Source organism: Tursiops truncatus, chromosome 2 (assembly GCF_011762595.2).
Source record: "Tursiops truncatus isolate mTurTru1 chromosome 2, mTurTru1.mat.Y, whole genome shotgun sequence".
Classification (NCBI taxonomy): Eukaryota; Metazoa; Chordata; class Mammalia; order Artiodactyla; family Delphinidae; genus Tursiops; species Tursiops truncatus.
Genome location: NC_047035.1, coordinates 68,542,807 through 68,566,595, shown reverse-complemented (window position 1 = coordinate 68,566,595; position 23,789 = coordinate 68,542,807). Strand labels below are relative to the sequence as shown.

Below are 23,789 nucleotides of genomic sequence, written 5' to 3'. Positions count from 1 at the left end.
GGGATATTTGGCAGCTTTTCAAGTCAAGCCCAATCCTTTACCTCAAGCAAAAATAATTCAAGTCCACGAAGTCTTCAGATAGCCATTCAGTAGCCATTCTCCAACTGGCCTTTGTCAACACAGGCAGGCTTCAATGACTTTATTTCACGGATTTTGATGGTACATACAATTCTACCTTTCCTTCCTTCCTTTCCTCCTCTGGGCTCTCGTGTGTGTGTGTGTGTGTGTGTGTGTGTGTGCGCGTGCGTGTGTTGAGAGACAGAAAGAGAGACGGGGGGAGGGGGAGGGGAAGGAATATGAAAACAAAGTATATATTATGATTTCTCCTACTACTAAGGGGATTATCTTGGAAGAAGTCAAGAAGCATTTCAGTATATCCTGTCATCATAGTGAAAAATAATCCATCCATGTAAGATCATGAGACAATCCTGATCAATATTAATCTTCACTGATCAATCTTGTTTAATACATTTTAAGAACTGCATTCAGAATGCTACTATGTAAATTTCCTGCAAACCCAGAGACATGATTTTCCAGAGAACAAACAGCTGGGCACTGTTTGGCCTTCAAAAGCAGGTTTTTCTCTGATTCAAGGCACCTTATGAAGTATGAGGCTAAGGTTATATAACTTTTTAAATAAAGATTTTAGAATTTACGTACTTAACTAAATGTCTTTTCTAACTTGCACAAGATCCATTGTTAACCCCTGATATTTTATTATATTTTGCATGTTTTTGTAAACCATTATAAATATACCTTGGGAAAATGTGAGATAAAACAAAGAAATGAACCCATTCATATATCGCACAAATAGTCTATATACTACACCATCATGCTGTATTATCCTTCCTGACCTATTTCTTTTCTACTATCTACTTTCCCTGTCTCCTTCCTTTCTAGGATGATTTTACAAGATCTGGATGTCTTACATAATGTGTTAGATACTTTACATTATTATCATAGTCAAGCCTTAGTCTGAAGGCACCCAAACACAAAACAGCTTTCCCAATGCCACACAGCTAATAAATGGGCTGCTGGGAATTGGACTCAGGCAGTTTCGTTCCAGGATCTGTGCTTTTAACTACTAGGGTATTCTGTGTAGCACACAGTGAAATGAGATAAAGAAATCAAGAAGCCCTGGGGAAAGTGAATATCATGCCAAATACAAAGGATTAGTATAGTGAAAGCAATGTAATACTGACTTGCACCATTATTAAAGGTGGCCCATGAATTCAGATTTGAGAGGTCAAGGCCAAAGCAAGAAGGAAAATTAAATGTCCTAAGAGTAATATTATTCATAAAATAGAGCTGTTTTGGGTACTAAAGTCTGAGGAATTTATCCAATAAGAAAGGGTGATATAGTAGATGATATAGTAGACAATGACTCCCATGAGATTTCAGTAATAAATATGCTACCAAAATTTTCAGTTGTGTTATTTATAACATCTCTCAGTATGTCATATCAAAGAACATTTCAGTTAAAAGCATTTTTGAAGTGTGTGTGTGTGTGTGTGTGTGTGTGTGTGTGTGTGTGTGTGTGTAAAGAATGTATTCCAGAGTTTTAGGAGTAAAATTTCATTTATCTAGCTGTTCTGTCCAATAGAATTTTTTTGATGGTCAAAATATTCTATATCAACATGGCAGCTATTAGCCAATGTGCCTATTAAACACTTGAAATGCAGTCATGTGACTAAGGAGTTAAATTTTAATTTTACATTAATTCTAGTTAATTGAAATTTAAATTGCCACACATAGTGGCTACCACACCGGACACGGCACAGCCAGAGGCATGGTTGGACTGCATAGCCCTCAACCTATTCTCACGAATACAATTTCATATTTTCACAATAGATGGACAAAATAAAAACCCAAACACTTTTATTTTCTAGTTTGAGTCTACAGCACAAGAATTTCATGTTATTTAGCTCGGCAGAAAACTAACCATTTGTTCAAAGTTTCTGACTCGAAAAAAATCTGTATTACCTCTGTATAGAATTGAGACAAGGCAATACCTATTTATAAGATACTATTATTGCTTAAAATATTTTTTATATTATGGTCAGATTGTGTAACTCATCTATTTCAGTATCTCTGATGTGTCAAAATCTTCATTTTTGAGTTGGAGTGTGATTTTTGGAAATAAGCTCCAAATAATTCTGAGTCAAATCTGATAAATAAAATAGATTAATGACATTTTTGTGTGCTTTATAAACCAATTATAAAGACAAAATTAATGTAAAAAGAACAAGAACATCTTACTATGTTTCCTAGAAGGATTCTGAATATGCAAGTCCTCTGAGCTCTTGTTGTATCATTAAAATGCTAACATTGTAAGATTTATATACGTGAGACATTGAGTGTCCACCCTAAGAAGAATTATAAGGAATTTGGGGTTATACAGAGACCGGAACATAAAGAGAAAGATCCCCCTCTGTGTGGTTTTCATTACCCATGTGTTCTTTTCCTGTTTATCTGGATGACTTACAGTACTGTCCTCAATTACAGAAGTAGTAGATTAAAAGAGAAGAGACGGAAAAAGTATGATTTCTGGCTAGATATTCACTTGCCAGATGGTTAAGAACTAGACCTTAGGCTAATTCTGAGAGAGCAGAGGGGCTTGGTATGTCCTTCTCTGAAAACCACAGTACGTACACGGACAGAGATCTCTATAGAGATTTAGACTCCAGTTTGGAGCGGGTGACGCAGCTTCTCCTATAGATCTTTTGCCAGCTGACCCTTAGGCACTGACAGCTGTTCTGCTGGACAGGCAAAGCTACAGAGCTCCAATGTGAGGAGGGAAAAGAAGAGGGGGAGCGGCCGGAAAGGTTAGCCAGCATCTCAGGATATCACTCCTTACTCCTTCCAAATGCTGAAATAGAAAGGTCAGAGCCCGAGGCCAGCTCCAGGGTCACCTCTCTGAGCTGTAATGCCAGGTAGGAAACCCTGAGGCTCCAGATGAAGAAACGATGGCAAGTTGATGAAGGACAGTGAGATTACTATTGAGGGGGAGCGCATCAAAAAGAAGTGATTACTAAACATGTTTTAGAAAGAAAGCAAGGATATTTGAAAGAAAAGAACAATGGGTGGGAAAGCTAACTCAAGCAAGAATGAATGGACTTCGGTGGCAGATGAGGTCACTTGGTCATGGTGATGAGCACAATCAAGGAGTTGTAAGAATTAAGATAGGAAAACAACTGGTATTTTATGAATTAGGTCTCATTGTACATGAGAAATGTTGTCAAAGACATTGCAATGTTTTGAAAGCAAACTAAATTTCTAAAAATAAATAATTTCCAAAAAATTGTTTTTAAGGATATGTAGAAGACAGCAAAAAAAACAGAAAAAAAAGGATTAGTCAGATGATAATAATATTAATCTTACTAACAGATTAGGCCAAGGAGAGTCAACACTGACTCTTACTTCAGAGAGTAAGCACTGAAATTCAATTCCTACAAAAGAACAGCAATTTTCAACATCATATACAGAGCACCTATTTAACTGTTCATTTGTTGGTTTGTTCATTTTGTTTACCTAAGTATTCATTCATTCACTGAACCAACAGATATTGATTACATGTCATATGTTAGGTCCTGAGGATTCAATACCAAAATAAACGGTTCCTGTTTCAAGTAAAGTGTAGTCCAGTGGGGTGGAGGTGGGGCATGAAAGTTGAGAACTTCACATTTGCCAGGCATCTTGTGAAAGGCGTTCTATTTATTCTCATGAAATCTATAACCCAACCCTATCTTGGAGATACTGTTATTGCTATTTGACAGGTGACAGATAAAGACTCTGGGGAATGAGGTGACTTGCAATACACTATATAAGAAATAAATGGCAGCTCTGGGGTTTAAACTGAAGTCTTTTATTAGAAGTCCACTATTTATCAAATTGAAGTTATGAGGATATATGCCACAAAAGAAATGTGCATATTTCTGAATGAATATATGTAAAGCAGTTAGAACAGTGCCTAACACATCATAAATGCTATATGTCCTTATATCACTATCAGTAATGTTATTTTTTTTCTTAAGGAACAACATGGGGAAGAAAAATTAGTTATTCAAAATTATGTTAATCCTGGAGTTTGGGATTAATATATACACTTTACTATATATAAAATAGATAAGCAACAAGGACCTACTATATAGCACAGGGAACTATACTCAATATTTCATAATAACCTAAAAGGGAAAAGAATCTGAAAAAAATAGATATATATGTATGTATAACTGAATCACTTTGCTGTACACCTGAAGGTAACATAACATTGAAAATCAACTGTACTTCAATAAAAAAATTAAGAGAAATACAATGTAGCAGAATGCAACATGTGCATAAAATTTTCAAATGAAATAAGATTCTTCAAAGAACTTTTTTCCTTTAGGGTTTGTCTTATGCCCCATGTGACCTGGGAAGAATGTCTTCACTTTGCCTTGACACTTAAGGATAGTTAAGTTTCAAAAAAAAAAAGACAGAGAAGCAATGCACTATTGTACTGTATCTCCTTGGAGAATCCACTCCACAAAAGGACAAATAATCGAGAAAACTATCAAAGTAAGGCGGGAGGGCTTCAAGGCCCCTTTTCCTACTTGTGATCAAGGAGGTCACAAGTAGGAAATGGGCAATCTATGGAAACATTCCAACAGTCTGCTCTTTGCATTCACTTTTTAATGAAAATGGTTTAGAGTGGCACAATGAGACCAAAACCAGATTTATCTGAAAGATAAGAATGTAAAGAGAATTAATATCACTAATAAATGGAAATGCTAAAGACACAGTTAACATAAACCATATTTAGAAGAAAAGAGTAATGACCTATAATCTCACATTTAAGTTTTCCACTGTTAAAAAACCACCTGCACAGATAATTGCAACTAAAGGTGGACAGGAATTGGGACCACTCAGCCTGGCAGATTTAGATGTCTAAGAACAACTACAAAGAAATACAATTATCCAAGCAGTATTAGGGCTGGGGAGGTGCTTTCCATGATTAAATCTGCCTTCTTAAAAGCAAACAAACAAACTTATGTATACATAACGTACTCTTGGAGAAATAATAATGCAGTGATCTAATACATCACTCTCGAGGTTTTTCCCTTCCATCCATATTTCAGAGGGGGGAAAAACACTGCTAGGCAATGTACTATATCTGAGAGAAATGGATATAACTGGCATAGCACCATATAAATTAATAATTTACACCTTCTATAAAATAAGGGAGGACGACCTGGAATTTCGTTACCATGTATTTTTTCTGGCTTATAGTTTAGACAATGAATCTTACTAATAGAAAAACATATGTATGACTGATTCACTTTGTTATAAAGCAGAAACTAACACACCATTGTAAAGCAATTATACCCCAATAAAGATGTTAAAAAAAAAAAAAAAAAAAAAGAATACTTTAAATATAGTGACCCTAAGACACTATTTCAATTTTGATCAGAGCTGTGAAATTACATGATGGGATCCTAGTTAAACAAGGACATGGTTACTTTATTATTTCATATTTTGTATCATAACTCTACAGAGAAGAGCCTCCAGAGTTTTCTTAATATGATCACAATTTGTATGTTTATGAAATATTTTTTATGAGGAAGAGGGAAATAATGGTTGTGTGATAAAAATCATGTCAATGGAACTTGTCGCTAGCTCACTGCTGGTTTTGTTGTTACAAATACCATCAATGTTTCTTTGAAATATAAACTGTCTTACTATAGTAGGAATTCTTTGAACAGGTTCTCAAGAATTCCTGTTTACCAGTACAAGTTCAAAGGGCTAACTTGAAGCGGTGTGAAGAATTCAGTCACTTAGATTCAAGCTCTGGTTAGTAATACCCCTACTCACTGTAGGATGTGGGCCAGTTAAAAGTTATATTCCATAGCTTTTTTTTTTTTTTTTTTTTTTTTCGGTATGCGGGCCTCTCACCGTTGTGGCCTCTCCCGTTGCAGAGCACAGGCTCCGGACCCGCAGGCTCAGCGGCCATGGCTCATGGGCCCAGCCGCTCCACAGCATGTGGGATCTTCACGGACCAGGACATGAACCCCTGTCCCCTGCATCGGCAGGCGGACTCTCAAACCACTGCGCCACCAGGGAAGCCCTCCATAGCTTTTAAGATACCTGATTTCACTACCTCATGGTGTCATTGCAAAGGAAACATTACTTATGTAAACTGCTTCAAAAGCCTGTGCCACTATGTAAACAATGATTTATTGCTTCTTAACTCCTGCTTTTCCATGGTTTAAACATTGCCCTCTGTGAGAAAGAAGTGGCCTGTATAAAGAGAATGGATATATCATCTCACATCACTTGTCTATGGGCTTGACCTAGAGGAGTATTTCCAGTGTGAACTGCTGACCCAAGACTCCCCAGATAGAGGGGAAAAAAAAGTAGTTCGTGATACAATGAATTTGGGAAGTGATATTGGAGAATTATGTTTTCTATTAGCATGCACTAGAGTTCTGAAGAGTCCTGCAGGAAATAATTCTTTCAACATTGCTTAACACAACATTTCTCAAAGTTATCTCAAAGTTATCAAAGACCAGGATTCCCTTTTGTGGTATGTTTAACCACCAAGAACATCATGGGTAAGGCCACTTAGAGTGTGAGGAGAGCAATCAAAACAGCTAACATCTATTGTGCAGCTGCTATGCACAGAAATTCTCCGAAGTGCTTTACATGCATTAATTTATTTTAATTTTTATAATAACCATACAATGTAGGTGCTTTTGTTGTCCCCATTTTATAGATGAGGAAACTGGATCGCTGAATGATTTAATGTCTTAGCAAAGATGTAAGTGGTGAAGCACAGAAAAAGGATATGAACCCAGATGATCTGGCCCTGGAAACTACTCAAGCCTTATGCATACCACTTTACTTGCAGGCTGAAGAAAACATGGAATCCATGTATTATTATCACTGTATGATACTTTCATCCAGTATAAGCTCCTTTTTAGATTAAAAAATAAACAAAACCCATGAATCCCAGAGGTTATGCAACTTATACAAAAGCACGAAGGAAACCAATGGTACTATATATCCTGATTATATATAATCAGTTATCAGCCCTTCGGGGCAGTACCCAAACCACTTGGCAAACATGTTGAAGAAGGTATAAGGGCAAGACTTGGGACGAAGGAAAGGAAATGAGATCACGCTTAGGTAGCTGTAGCCCTCCTTGGAGTCGCCTTCATTTTCTCATCTCCTTCATCAACTATATACAAATGGTTATTAGATCTCTTTAATTTCAGCTCCAAAATATCTCTTGATCTCTGTACCTCATTTCCAGCTCTTCTGTCACTGCCTGAGAATAGGTCCATACCCTTCTGCCTGGGCTATAGTACTAGCTTTCTAAGGAGGCTCCCATCTCTAGATAGTGGGGAACAAATAACCACATGGGGAAACAGCATTCTGCAAAAGTTATAAACAATACAGCATAATCTACTGTAAAAGATGACAAAAATTTCCCAGGAAAAAATGTGGGTTTTTACTACTAATAAAAGAAGGAAAGATCTAACACTTAGCTCTAAGACTTTAAAACCGTGATTTTATTTGAGAAATTCTTGTAGTCCTTGTCTATTTAATCACCTACAAGACTGATACATACACACATATAGACAATTAGAGCTCAAGTCCAAACAAAACAAAGCAAAAAAGGGTTGAGTCATATGAATGCAGTCCTGTTATTAATATGCTTTGCTACGGATGAATTACCATGCTTCAACAGAGATCCATCATGCAGAAGACTTCAGATAAATTCCATGAACTTTATTTACAGTTCAGTACCATACACTTGAACTTGACATTGGCTGTAGGAAAAGAAATTTCCATTTGCAGTGTTTTCCTACTTCATAACAATAGTAACAATGCTAACCCTTTGGTCAACAGACAAAGAAAGTTTGCCAGCCATGGGAGTATATATGGTGGGAAACTTCCATGGAGTTGTTTTTTTCTTCCCTCCATAACCCAACCCATCCACCCATGAGCAATCTTTTCCTGGCTTACTGGTTCTAAAAGCATTAGCTCAACCATGCCATGTTTTCCGGGAAAAAAAAAAAAAGCAGGGATTGGTGGGGGAAGCCAGCGAATTAGCCAGGAGCAGTCTAGTTAGTACTAACATGATGAAAGGTCTCAGCAGAAAATGACATAAGCAAGAGAAAATTCTTGATGTTGTCTGAAGAGACAAGAGTGTTTAACATTCCTGAAAATTAATATTTTCCACGTTTTCTCACATTTTATTACTGTACTATGCCAGAAAATGTTCCTTTTGGTGGAACATTGGTTAAACATGAGAAGACTCAGACTATGTGTACGTCAAACTACAGAATAAAATTTAATTTTTCTTAAACATCTTTATTGGAGTATAATTGCTTTACAATGGTACGTTAGTTTCTGTTTTATAACAAAGTGAATCAGCTATATACATATACATATATCCCCAAATCTCCTCCCTCTTGTGTCTCCCTCCCACCCTCCCTATCCCACCTCTCTAGGTGGGCACAAAGCACCGAGCTGATCTCCCTGTGCTATAAGGCTGCTTCCCACTAGCTAGCTATTTTACATTTGGTAGTATATATTAGTCCATGTCACCCTCTCACTTCGTCCCAGCTTACCCTTCTCCCTCCCTGTGTCCTCAAGTCCATTCCCTACATCTGCATTTTATTCCTGTCCTGCCCCTAGGTTCTTCAAATATATATATATATATATATATATATATATATACATATATATATATATATATTTTACATTCCATATATATGTGTTAGCCTACAGTATTTGTTTTTTTCTTTCTGACTTACTTCACTCACTATGACAGACTCTAGGTCCATCCACTTCACTACAAATGACTCAATTTCGTTTCTTTTCATGGCTGAGTAATATTCCATTGTATATATGAGCCACATCTTCTTTATCCATTCATCTATTGATGGACACTTAGGTTGCTTCCATGTCTTGGCTATTGTAAATACAGCTGCAATGAACATTGTGGGAAATGACTCTTGTTGAATTATGGTTTTCTCAGGGTATATGCCCAGTAGTGGGATTGCTGGGTCCTATGGTAGTTCTATTTTTATTTTTATTTTATTTTATTTATTTATTTTTTTGTGGTACATGGGCCTCTCACTGTTGTGGCCTCTCCCGTTGCGGAGTACAGGCTCCAGATGCACAGGCTCAGTGGCCATGGCTCATGGACCAAGCCGCTCCATGGCATATGGGATCTTCCTGGACTGGGGCACAAACTTGTGTCCCCTGCATCAGCAGGCGGACTCTCAACCACTGTGCCACCACGGAAGCCCTATTTTTATTTTTTAAAGGAACCTCCATATTGTTCTCCATAGTGGCTGTATCAATTTACATTCCCACCAGCAGTGCAAGAGGGTTTCCTCTTCTCCACACCCTCTCCAGCATTTATTGTTTGTAGATTTTATGATGATGGCCATTCTGACTGGTGGGAGGTGATACCTCATTGTAGTTTTGATTAGCGTTTCTCTAATGATTAGTGATGTTGAGCATCCTTTCATGTGTTTGTTGGCAATCTGTATATCTTCTTTGGAGAAATGTCTATTTAGGTCTTCTGCCCAGTTTTGGATTGGGTTGTTTGTTTTTTTGATATTGAGCTGCATGAGCTGCTTGTTAATTTTGGAGATTAATCCTTTGTCAGATGCTTCATTTGCAAATATTTTCTCCCATTCTGAGGGTTGTCTTTTCATCTTGTTTATGGTTTCCTTTGCTGTACAAAAGCATTTAAGTTTCATTAGGTCCCATTTGTTTATTTTTGTTTTTCTTTCTCTTCCTCTAGGAGGTGGGTCAAAAAGGATCTTGCTATGATATATGTCATAGAGTGTTCTGCCTATGTTTTCCTCTAAGGGTTTGATAGTGTCTGGCCTTACATTCAGGTCTTTAATCCATTTTGAGTTTCTTTTGTGTATGGTATTAGGGAGTGTTCTAATTTCATTCTTTTACATGTAGCTGTCCAGTTTTCCCAGCACCACTTATTGAAGAGGCTGTCTTTTCTCCATTGTATATTCTTCCCTTTGTTGTCAAAGATAAGGTGACCATATGTGTGTGGGTTTATCTCTGGGCTTTCTATACTGTTCCATTGATCTATATTTCTGTTTTTGTGCCAGTACCATACTGTCTTTATTATTGTGGCTTTGTAGTATAGTCTGAAGTCTAGGAGCCTGATTCCTCCAGCTCCGTTTTTCTTTCTCAATATTGCTTTGGCTGTTTGGGGTCTTTTGTGTTTCCATACAACTGTGCAAATTTTGTTCTAGTTCTGTGAAAACTGCCATTGGCAGTTTGATAGGGATTGCATTGAATCTGTAGATTGCTTTGGGTAGAATAGTCATTTTCACAATGTTGATTCTTCCAATCCAAGAACATGGTATATCTCTCCATCTGTTTGTGTCATCTTTAATTTCTTTCATTAGTGTCTTATAGTTTTTGTATACAGGTCATTTGTCTCGGTAGGTAGGTTTTTTTGTAGGTATTTTATTCTTTTCGTTGCAATAGTAAATGAGAGTGTTTCCTTAATTTCTCTTTCAGATTTTTCATCATTAGTGTATAGGACTGCAAGAGATTTCTGTGCATTAATTTTGTATCCTGCTACTTTACCAAATTCACTGATTAGCTCTAGTAGTTTTCTGGCAGCGTCTTTAGGATTCTCTGTGTATAGTATCATGTCGTCTGCAAGCAGTGACAGCTTTACTTCTTCTTTTCCAATTTGGATTCATTTCTTTTTCTTCTCTGATTGCTGTGGCTAAAACTTCCAAAACTATGTTGAATAATGGTGGTGAGAGTGGCCAACCTTGTCTTGTTCCTGATCTTAGTGGAAATTTTTTCACTTTTTCACCACTGAGAACAAAGTTGCCTGTGGGTTTGTCATATATGGCCTTATTATGTTGAGGTAAGTTCCCTCTATGCCTGCTTTCTGGAGGGTTTTTACCATAAATAGGTGTTGAATTTTGTCAAAAGCTTTTTCTGCATCTATTGAGATGCTCATATGGTTTTTCTCCTTCAATTTGTTAATATTATGTATCACATTCTTGATTTGCATATATTGAAGAATCCTTGCATTCCTGGGATAAATCCCACTTGATCATGGTATATGATCCTGTTAATGTGCTGTTGGATTCTGTCTGCTAGTATTTTGTGGAGGATTTTTGCATCTATGTTCATCAGTGATATTGGCCTGTAGTTTTCTTTCTTTGTGACATCTTTGTCCAGTTTTGGTATCAGGGTGATGGTGGCCTCATAGAATGAGTTTGTGAGTGTTCCTCCCTCTGCTATATTTCGGAAGAGTTTGAGAAGGATAGGTGTTAGCTCTTCTCTAAATGTTTGATAGAATTCACCTGTGAAGCTATCTGGTCCTGGGTTTTGCTTGTTGGAAGATTTTTAATCACAGTCTCAATTTCAGTGCTTGTGATTTGTCTGTTTATATTTTCTATTTCTTCCTAGTTCAGTCTCGGAAGGTTATGCTTTTCTAAGAATGGGTCCATATCTTCCAGGTTGTCCATTTTATTGGCATACAGTTGCTTGTAGTAATCTCTCATGATCCTTTGTATTTCTGCAGTGTCAGCTGTTACTTCTCCTTTTTCTTTTCTAATTCTATTGATTTCAGTCTTGTCCCTTTTTTTCTTGATGAGTCTGGCTAAGGGTTTATCAATTTTGTTTATCTTCTCAAAGAACCAGCTTTTAGTTTTATTGATCTTTGCTAGCATTTCCTTCATTTCTTTTTCATTTATTTCTGATCTGATCTTTATGATTTCTTTACTTTGCTAACTTTGGGGCTTGTTTCTTCTTCTTTCTCTAATTGCTTTAGGTGTAAGGTTAGGTTGTTTATTTGAGATGTTTCTTGTTTCTTGAGTTAGGACAATATTGCTCTAAACTTCCCTCTTAGAACTGCTTTTGCTGCATCCCATAAGTTTTGGGTCATCCTGTTTTCATTGTCATTTGTTTCTGAGTAGTTTTTGATATCCTCTTTGATTTCTTCAGTGATCTCTTGGTTATTAAGTAGTGTATTGTTTAGCCTCTATGTATTTGTATTTTTTACAGATTTTTTCCTGTAGTTGATATCTAGTCTCATTGCATTGTGGTCGGAAAAGATACTTGATATGATTTTAATTTTCTCAAATTTACCAAGGCTTGATTTGTGAGCCAAGATATGATCTACCCTGGAGAATGTTCCAGAAGCACTTGAGAAGAAAGTGTATTGTGTTGTTCTGGGATGGAATGTTCTATAAATATCAATTAAGTCCATCTTGTTTAATGTATCAGTTAAAGCTTGTGTTTCCTTATTTAGTTTTATTTTGGATGATCTGTCCACTGTTGAAAGTGGGGTGTTAAAGTCCCCTGCTGTGATTGTGTTACTGTCGATTTCCCCATTTATGGCTGTTAGCATTTGCCTTATATATTAAGGTGCTCCTATGTTGGGTGCATAAATATTTACAATTGTTATATCTTCTTCTTGGATCGATCCCTTGATCATTCTGTAGTGTCTTTCTTTGTCTCTTGTAATAGTCTTTATTTTAAAGTCGATTTTGTCTGATATGAGAATTGCTACTCCAGCTTTCTTTTGATTTCCATTTGCATGGAATATCTTTTTCCATCCCCTCACTTTCAGTCTGTATGTGTCCCTAGGTCTGAAGTGGGTCTATTGTAGACAGCATATATACAGGTCTTGTTTCAGTATCCATTCAGCCAATCTATGTCTTCGGGTTGGAGCATTTAATCCATTTACATTTAAGGTAGCTATCAATATGTATGTTCCTATTACCATTTTCTTAATTGTTTTGGGTTTGTTATTGTAGGTCTTTTCCTTCTCTTGTGTTTCCTGCCTAGAGAAGTTCCTTTAGCATTTGTTGTAAAGCTGCTTTGGTGGTGCTGAGCTTTTGCTTGTCTGTAAGGGTTTTAATTTCTCCATCGAATCTGAGTGAGATCCTTGCTGGGTTGAGTAATCTTGGTTGTAGGTTTTCCCCTTTCATCACTTTAAATATGTTCTGCCACTCCCTTCTCGCTTCCAGAGTTTCTGCTGAAAGATCAGCTGTTAACATTATGGGGATTCTGTTGTATGTTACTTCTTGTTTTTCCCTCGCTGCTTTTAATATTTTTTCTTTGTATTTAATTTTTGATAGTTTGATTAATATGTGTCTTGGCATGTTTCTCTTTGGATTTATCCCGTATGGGACTCTCTGCACTTCCTAGACTTGATTACCTATTTCCTTTCCCATATTAGGGAAGTTTTCAACTATAATCTCTTCAAATTTTTTCTCGGTCCCTTTCTTTCGCTTCTTCTTCTGGGACCCGTATAATTCGAATGTTGGTGTGTTTAATATTGTCCGAGAGGTCTCTGAGACTGTCCTCAATTCTTTTCATTCTTTTTCCTTTATACTGCTCTGCAGTAGTAATTTCTACTTTTTTATTCTTCAGGTCACTTATCCGTCCTTCTGCCTCAGTTATTCTGCTATTGATTCCTATTGATGTTTGTTTGCTCTTTAGTTCTTCTAGGTCCTTGTTAAACGTTTCTTTTATTTTCTCCATTCTATTTCCAAGATTTTGGATCATCTTTAGTAGCATTACTCTGACTTGTTTTTCAGGTAGACTGCCTATTTCCTCTTCATTTGTTTGTTCTCGTGGGTTTTTACCTTGCTCTTTCATCTGTTGTGTGTTTCTCTGTCTTCTCATTTTGCTTAACTTACTGTGTTTGGGGTCTCCTTTTCGCAGGCTGCAGGTTTGCAGTTCCCATTTTTTTGGTGTCTGCTCCCAGTGGGTAAGGTTGGTTCAGTGGGTTGTGTAGGCTTCCTAGTGGAGGGGACTGGTGTCTGTCTTCTGGAGGATGAGACTGGATCTTGTCTTTCTGGTGGGCAGGATGGCGTCTGGTGATGTGTTTTGGTGTGTCTGTGGCCTTATTATGATTTTAGGCAGCCTCTCTGCTAATGGGTGGGGTTGTGTTCCTGTCTTGCTAGTTTTTTTGCCATACGGTGTCAAGCACTGTAACTTGCTGGTCATTGAGTGGAGCTGGGTCTTACTTACCAGCTGGAGATCTCTGGGAGAGCTTGTGCCGTTTAATATTACGTGGAACCAGGAGGTCTTTGATGGACCAATGTCCTGAACTCAGCTCTCCCACCTCAGAGGCACAGGTCTGACACCCGCCCAGAGCACCAACACCCTGTTAGCCACACAGCTGTCCGGGCACCGTGTGAGAATTTGGGGATCGGGACAGAATTGTGTGGGTTAGCGTGGGGTCGCCACCTGCCCACTCCCAGAGGAGGCTGGACCAGACACTGCTGGCTTCCGCAAAAGCACCTCTCTCATGTGCAGCTTCCTGAGAATGTGAGCACTCCTCCAATGAGAGCAAGAGGTGATGAGGCACCTGCTGTGTTCTCCAAATTTAATTTTTAATGAGGAAAAATAGAAAATATGGAGAAATGAATTTTAACAGTAAAGTATTTATAGTCTGTAGGAGGAAAATTTCCAGAGCATGTTTATGTTCTGGAGCTGGTCAAAAGGCCACAGAGTGGATGTTCAGTGTCTTGCTCCTCTACCCCGCTTATCTGCTGCATTTTGAATGAAGCTGGTCCTTAACCACACCTCCAGGAAATGGCACATTTCTCTGGCCAATCATAGCATCCATTCTCTTCAGGGACTGGTTCAGGAATGAGTATGCTTATGAGCTCCTTTGCACGATGTCCTGAAGTGTCTTAGTAGCTATCATTTGTCTTGCCTCACATTATAATACGATACAATCCTGCCCATATCACAGGCACTAATTTCTTGTCAGGGCTGGGTAAATGCACACCAAGGAGACTTGAATTTCAGTTTAGTTTTGAGTCTATATCTAAAAACAATATTTTTACAACAAATCAGTATTTTTACAAAATTTTGTATACATGATAACTTCTAATGTGATAGCCAATAGTCACTTAAGCAACCCACATATGTTTACTCAGAACCTCATGTCTATGGTAACAAAAGGATGGGGGGAGAAGAAGATTGAGAAACAACAGTAAAGCCAAGTGAAAGACATATCTGCCTTGAGCCATGTCGGCAAGGGACCGTGTGTCTAGCAGGCATGTGAGGCTCAGGAACAGGAATGGCAAAAATGGATGTTAAAGTAATTCAGATTACAGACAGGTATAGCAGGACCTGCTAAGGTATAAGAGAATAACCAAGTAGTCGAGAGTGCATCAAAGTGATGTAAGACATGAATATAGTGGGCCATGTGCTGTGGGCAAAGAAGAAAGGGAAAAATATAGTCCAAAAATGGTAGGGAGTTAGTGATTAAAAGCTAAAGTGAAAAAGACAGGGAATGGGTGTGTGCATTTGGTGGCAATTGACAAGATGGAGGAGGGGTGCCGCTCAAGTGCAGATCTCAGAGCGGGGGCCACACCTTATTGGTGAGGTCAGGTCTGTAGTTACACTGAAGGTGACTGACAACAACCAGCAAAGGTAAGCGCTGTGAGGGGGAAACAGGGTTGTAATATGGAGGACTGGGAGCTTTTAAGGAAAATTTTTTTTTTTTTTTTGCGGTACGCAGGCCTCTCACCACCGCGGCCCCTCCTGTTGCAGAGCAAAGGCTATGGACGCACAAGCTCAGCGGCCATGGCTCACGGGCCCAGCTGCTCCGTGGCATGTGGGATCTTCCCGGACCGGGGCACGAACCCGCATCCCCCGCATCGGCAGGCGGACTCTCAACCACTGCGCCGCCAGGGAAGCCCCAGGAAAAACATTTTTACCATGTATTGAGAAAATCACAATGCTGAGTGTTAGAGTGGTAGGAGAATACCAAAGAAGTTACAGGTGAATGCTGGAGATCTAAACATAATTGAATGTGTGTGTGTATATATATGAATAATTTAAGGTGAAGTGCAACTATGTGGAGTGTGAAAAGGGTTCAAAGGTTCAAGCTTCAAAATTGGAATCAGGCTGTTATAAAATGGCTCCTTTTAATTAGCAACCAGATAGCTCCTGACAGAGTAGGAGAGGCTTTCCTGAGCCAGGTGCTGCGACAGCAGGTGAGGAAAAGGGCTGCCTTTAAATGCCCCCTCAGCACTGTGGCCAGGGACACAGGAGAGGCAGGACACAGAACATAAAGGGTGGATGGCAAAAGAAGTGGAGTGTAGGCACAATGAGGTTCTGGGCTTGCAAAGACGGAGAGGAAAAGCAGAACGCTGATCCTTGTGCCCAGGGGCCCTCCAGAGGGCTGCATCACGTCAACGTGGGGCAGAGCAGGTCTGGCTCACGGAGGGCGTGGGAATAACATGCAAACGGGCAGTACCTCTTCCCCACCTCAGGAACACTCACACACAGCTTGCATTCGATCTGTCTGGTACTACTCTGAAGGGCTTGATAACAAAAGTAAAATGAAAAGAAAAATAAATAATTTCGAAATGCAATCTTGAAAATATTCATATATTTCTGGACACGGCCACAGGGAAAAGACTCAAAGCACATTCTTCACGAAGCCGCCTTGCTATGAGTCTAATATGAATCATGGTGAGAATAGATCTGGTGTATGATGTCCTTGAATAATTTATTTCAGGCAGCCCCTAGTGTTCAGAAACAGGAAACTTAAAGAACAACATGTCTAGGCACTAGTTTTGTGTGGCCAGGCTCGGTGAGCCAATGTCAAAAGAGCCAGAGGAAAGTAAAAAGGAGAACTCAAAGCAAGTGATTTCTACCCCCACCCCCCAAATTTAAAAAATGAAAACTTTTCCTTTTTTGGTTTGTTTAGCAACAGGCAAACTTATAAACAACAGGAAAATTATTACTCTTATCTAGCTAAACCAAGTTGTTTTATAGGATCTATCTACCCAATGAAAGTGGGGCAATCCCAGGACCTGTCATAATGATAGATCAATACAGACAACATGAATTGGACTGAATCAAAACAAAGACCAAGTGAATTATAATCAGTGCATCCAAGTACTGGGCTCTGGAACTTGAGGAAATGGAGCCTAGAATCATTTTTAAAGTGAATGAATTTCCTTTAGTCAAAGGGATAGCAAGCAAAGAAGGGAGAAAGAGCAATGTAATCTGTGTTTCTCAATAATGACTCAATTTTAACAAAAATAAACAATAAACATCTGTACCTCTTCAGAATATTGCACTGATCATTGTTGTTAGGATCCCTGCTACAGGTGTTCTCTGGCATATTTTTAAAAAGTTAAATTTTTTTCTGTATTGACAGGCACAGTCTGATTACTAACTTCTAAATCCTAAACAAGAAATATAAATCTGGGCAGAGGGAAACACAGCCATTTCTCAGGGAGTGAGTTAGATAAAGTCACACAGCATAGCCTGACCTGCTATAACTCCTGAGCTCTGGTTTCCACCTTGGTCTTGGCTAGTAGTTAATGGATTTCTGACTCGACTAAAGCAATCGTTCCCTAGCCCTTGGCTTCCAGACACTCAGTACATTTGGGGCCCTGACATCTGTCTTAGCTTCACCATTGGTGAGTTTGTTTTTGTTGGCTTTTACTGCTCTTCCAGATGACCTAAGGTAATGCATGAAGGTATTCATGTGTGTTGTTGGAAGCCTGGGGAGAGCGTGAAGTTGGGAGAAGTGACTGGGACAGGACTGGCTAGGGAAACAGCCAATTCAAGGGAAACCTTTTGCTTTTTTCAAAATAATTTTGAAAGTTCATATAGACAGAGCCCTAAAATGTCCTCATGGGGCCGGGTTTGATGTACGCTTTCTATGCTGCCTTAAAAACGTATGGCCAAGAATTCTCCAGATACAAATTATTTATCTATGGATAGAGGGAAAAAGTATACTACCTGACAAGACAACTTCAATAAGATCGCCTTCCTGGATATCGCTAGCCGTTTTCACCAGCTGAAGGATGTTTTCAGAGGTAGGGTCGTGGCGGAAAAGCAGGATCTTATCGTACATTCCATAGAAACCACATTCAGGGAACTGTAAATACAAATACCACAACAGGTTAAATGTCAAAATTTTCCTAAATTTAATCAAAACCAAATAAACAAATGTCAGGGCACCAACACAAGCTAATTAGAAAAGTTCAAAATATCTAGAACATCAAAAAATAAAAATGAATGGCCAAATTGATATTGACATGACTCCAAAGCAGGAGGAAAGAAATCACATATCATAAGGGCAATAATGACAAAATGATCTTCTAATTAGAGAGCAAGAAAACAAGAGAATCTGCGATAAGATTCAAAGAAAGTCCTGGCAGTAAGGCAGTTAAGAAATACAACAGGTGGTAAGAACTGTGCATTTTCACATGATTTATAGCAATTCAATTACATTAAAATGGGAGTTTGTTACAATTCCATTACAAATATTGTTGCAATTTATTTGCAAAAAAAAAAAAAAAACGGTCAGTCCATTTTGGCATATTCAAAAATAAGAGATGACTCAATAAATCTAAACATGTTCTGTGTGTGGGCAGAGGTGTTATCTAGATTCTTTGATTCCGGAAAGCACCAGAGGAGACAACCCAACTCTCCCTTTTGTTGCTGCCCATACATTGCATTTAGTTTTCATGCAATCTAGGTTAAATAGACAAGTACAATAGCTAGAAGTCAATTCGTTTTAAGTATACATAGTTTATATTCTCCTCACAGGGATAAATCCAAGAGTTTATTACTCAAGACTATCTCCCAATAGCAGGCATATAATGAAAGCTAAATGAATGATATTTTCTAATGAGAAACCTAAAAAATTCCGATATTAACAATAACTATTAGAATATCAACAATTAATATTATTCCTTTCATTTCCTCTTCCTTCTAATGCAAGAAAGTACTCTAAATTCAAACCATAGTCCTGGTTGTTGAATTCCATCTTAAAAGTAGAATTATTTGATCAAAGGGTAGGAACATCCTTAAGAATCTTAAAGCCAACTTCAAACTTATCACAAACCACAATCTCAGGAACAGTGTAAGCAAAGATCCGTCTGTATTAGCATTGAATATTTTTATTAAAACAAACAACCTAGGCTAATACGTATGTGAAAAGGGCTCTTTTCTTGTATATGATATTTTCACATAATTACCAGTTGTTATTTCTTTTATAAATTGATATTTGCCATGTGTGGAAAAAGGTCATAAGTCAAGGAGAGAAAATTGTCTTGTTCCTGAAACTTGTGATATTTCTGACACGTATGTCAATAAAGGTTGACTTTTAAGGAGCTACTGTCATGAAGAAATGTCCAGAATATGAGATCTTCTGAAGATAAATACAATATATGATGCATTCTTCCTTATTTTTCTTATTAATAAAACTAGGGGCTACAATTATGTAAGACATTTTGTGTGAATTAAAAATAAGTATATACAGAACATCCTCTTGCTCGTAAGAGTCTGCTGACAACCAGGCTTAAAACTACTTCTGCATATCACTTAGTAAAGTTGGCTTCTGTAAAATAAAATGTAACAGCTGAAATGATGTCACTGTTCCACTGCGCTAATTAAAACAAAAATAATAGTTCCTTTTTTTTGGTAATTTCTCCAATAATATTATTAGAGTGCAAGGAAAGGGAGAAACTAAAATACCATTTTCTAAACTACAGCAACAAATAGTTCATGTACTATTTTAAAAATCAACCTCATCTGATGTGTAATTTACAATAAATAAAATGGATATAAGTCTATGAGTTTTGACTCCTGCCCCGGCACGCATGAAACCAAAATCACAACCGAGCCATGAAACATTTTCATCAACCCCCCAAGTTTTATTGTACCCCCTGCAGTTGATGCTACCCACAATCTTGACTCAACACAGTTTTATTTTGTCAGCAAAGATTAGTTAGCCAGCTATAGAATTTCATACAAATGAAATCATACAACATGCACTATGTACTCTTTTTTTGGCTGGCTTCTTTTGCTCATTATGTTTTTGAGACTCATTTACACATAAGGTATTTGAGATTCACCTGTTTTTATTATGTTATTACCATTTCATTATGTGGATCTAGGATAACTGCTTATCTGTGCACCCACAGATGGACATTCGTATTTTTCCCCCAATTTGTGGCTGTTACAAATAATAAATCTATGAACATTTATGTATGAGTGTTTCGATGGGTATATGGTTTTCATTTCTTATGAGTAAATATCTAGGAAAAGAATTTCCAGGGCATATAAATATATGTTTGAGTATATAACTATCTTAACGTCAATAACACATTATACTTATTACTAGAGCTTTCTACTAACCCTGAATTCAGTTAGTGTAAGCTCTCCATCTTTTTCCTTTTCAAGATTGCTTTGGATATTACAGGTCTTCTGAATTTCCATACACATTTTAGAATCACTTTGTCAATTTCTACAAAATAAATCTGCTGTGATTTTTCCATGATACTACATTGAAACATAGATCAACTTGGGTAGATCTATATTTTAACAATGTGGAGACTTCTATTCTGTTATGAACAAGATGGCATATCGCCCTATTTATTAGGTTCCTTTAAATTGCTCTCAAAAATGTTTTGTAGTTTTCAGTGTACATGTCTTAGATATATTTGCTAGATTTATCTCTAAGTTTTTATATTTTTATGCTATTATAAATGGCTGATTAAAGTACAATAAACATACAGTAAAATTTGCCCTTTTTAGTGTGCAGTTCTGAAAGTTTTGAAAGATGTATACCATAACCACATGCCGTATATGTAGTATACACAACACAGCCAAGATACAGAACAGCTCCAGTCCCTATAGTTTGGTCTTTTCAAGAATGCGATATAAATGGTATCATACAGTACATACATAATTTTGAATCTGACTTTACTTAGTGCAGTGAAGCTGATATCTGTCCATGCTGTTGCATACATCATTAATCTACTCCTTTTCACTGCTGAGGATTGTTCCATTGTGTGTATGGATGGACCACAGTGTATCTATTCCTCAATTAGTGGAGGGGCATTTAAGTTAGCTCCAGTTTTTGACTATTACAAATAAAGGTGCTATAAACGTTCACTTAGAGGTTTAAGTTTTTATTTTTCTGGGGCATATGGAAGTATCTGGATAACCTCATAAGGAACTGCCAAACCGTTTTCAAAGTGCCCATACAATTTTGCATTCTCACCAGCAACGCATGAGAGTTCCTGTTGCTCTGCATCTCTGACAGCGCTTGGCAACGTTGGGTTGTTAAATTTTAGACATTCTAATAGGTGTATAATGGTATCTCATAGTCTTAATTTACTTTTCCCTAGTGACTAATGATATTGAGTATCATTCCTTGTACTTATTTAACACATACACACACACAGACCCACCTGCTCAATTCATTTGCCCATTTTAAAAGTTGAGTTATTTTCTTATTGTGGAGTTCTGATAGCTCTTTATATATTCTAGATAAAAGCGGTTCACCAGATACGTGTTTCACAGATATTTTCTTCCAGTCTGTGGCTTGTCTTTTCATCCCCTTATTTTCTAAAGTTTTTAATTTCTATGAAACCCAATTTATCAAAATTTCTTCATGGGTCATGGTTTTGGTTTAATATTTAATAAATATTTGTATAACCGAAGGTAACAGGTTTTTTCTTATGTTTTATTCCACAAATTTTATTGTTTGGGGTTTTACATTTGGGTCTATGATCCACTCTGAGGTAATTTTTTAATAAAGTAAGAAATATGGATTGAGGTTCATTTCTTGCATATTCTGGAAGATCTGTATAAAATTGGTATAAATTCTTCCTTAAATGTTTGGTAGAATTCTCTAGCAAAGCCATCTGAGCCTGGAATTATCTTTTTTTTGGAAGGATTAAAATTATATATTCAATATTCTTAATAGATATATCACTACTTAGATTTCAATTTCCTCTAGGTGAGCTTTGGCATTTTGAATCTTTCAAGGAACCAATTCATTTCATCCAAGTTGCTGAATTTACAGGCAAAAAGTTTTTTCATATTATTCCTTTGTCACTCTTTAATGTCTGTAGTGATGTCTATTATTTTCTTATATTTGTAATTTATGTCCTCTCTCTTTTTTGCTTGATTGGTCTGGCCATTGGTCTATATATCTGTTTTTATGTCATACTGTTTGATTACTATAATATATTTTGAAATCAGGAAGTGTCATGCCTGCAGCTTTATTTTTCTTGCTCATAATTGCTTGGGCTATTTGGGGGTCTTTTGTGATTCCATATGAATTTTAGGATTGTTTTTTCTACTTCTGTAAAAAATGCCTTGGGATTTTGATAGGGATTGCATTGAATCTGTAGGTTGCTTGGGGTAGTATGGACATTTTAACAATATTAATTCTCCCAATACATGATAATGTGATGTTTTCTATTTATTTGCCTTTGCTTAAATTTCTTTCAGAGATCTTTTAGTGTACAAGTCTTTCATCTCATATTTTCATGTAACCATGAAAGTTCTTTTCTGCTAAGTCCATCACCTCTATCATTTCTGAACTGTTTCTATTAGTTCTTTTAATCCTGGTTATGGGTCACATTTTCCTGCTTTTTTATACCTGTGTTTTTTAAATTAGATGCCAGATTTTATGAATTAATGTGAGCAGTTGTACGTTGTTGTCTTCCTTTAAAGAACACTGATATTTGTTTTGGCAAAACATTAAGGTACTTGCAGACTGGCTTTATCTTTTCAAGGCTTACTTTTAAGCTTTGTTATGGCAGCTCTAGAATAACAGTTGTTCTAGGGATAATTTAGTCCCACTACTAATGCATGACTCTTTATCTCTATAGAACACTTCAAATGTTCAGTGAAATCTCTTCTATTTGTCTGGTAGGAACTAGACCATCTCTCAGCCCTATATGGGCTCTGAAAAGTTTTCATTTCAGAGCTTCCCAACAGTTGCTCTTTATTCTGCCTTATAGATTTTTACCCTATGGGCTTGTATTCAGTCTAATATTCAAGTGGACCCTTAACCAGATTTCTGGAGCTCTTCCTTTGTATAGGTCCTACCTTTCCAGTATTCTTCCCCTAAAAATTCTGTTGACTTGGGCACCTTGAGCTCTATTACCTGTCTCCTCTATGCAGCCACAGAACTAGGCTCTTCTTGGGTTCTCTCTCCCTGCACTAAACCTCAGATGACTGTAATACCTACCTTGCTTGTTTCCTTTTCTCAGGGGTCACCCTGCATTGCCTGTTGGCCAGTGTCTATAACAGGTATTTTATGTATTTTGTATTATTTTCTATTTGTTTGGGGCAGGTGAGTATGTCCCATACCAGATATTCCTTGTGAATGAAAGCCAAAGTCTCATGTGCTTTTTAAATATGGAATACCGATCTTTTCTACCCAAACTTTTGACTACTTAATTCTATGCAAATAGCATTTGCAAGAAAAGTAAATTAAAGAAAAATAAAACATCCATAGTTAGTAAGAGTACATTTTTAATATTACATTGAAATAAATGCAAAGTATATTTAATGAAATAAGAATTAAAAATTAATAATTATCATATAACTCTCAAAACATAGTTTGACCTATCCTGAGTTAAACTTTAACTGTTAAAGGATTGTCCCTGATTGGAATACAAATGTTCTTCAAAATATAATACACTAATTAATGCACACTTCCTCTTACCATATTCTTTCAAAAATCATGGGTAGCTGATTCTGACTCAAGAGAGAAGAGAAAATTCAAGAGATTCAGTACTTGAGCTGGAGTGAATAGAAAATAACAGCTGGAAAGGAAGAGATGAAACAGCAATTGTTTCCCCAAAGAAGAGCTAAACTTTACTGCATCGTCTAACAAATACCTTGTCAATGAGCCTGTGTGGTGGAAGAATAGGTGGGAATACTGAAGAGGGGCTTAGGAGACAAGGATTCTGCTGGCTCATCAGCGCAACCTGGCC

General features: G+C 37.3%; 1 protein-coding gene across 2 annotated transcripts in view; it reads right to left on the bottom strand.

Moving 5' to 3' along the window:
- PRKD1 (protein kinase D1) overlaps window positions 1-23,789 on the bottom strand; it is a 334,673-nt gene that overhangs the window by 144,191 nt on the left and 166,693 nt on the right. For both annotated transcript variants that reach the window (XM_073800594.1, XM_033851225.2), the window contains exon 2: window positions 17,782-17,920. In XM_073800594.1, coding sequence (XP_073656695.1) covers window positions 17,782-17,920 — 139 coding nt within the window. The remainder of the gene's footprint in view (window positions 1-17,781; window positions 17,921-23,789) is intronic.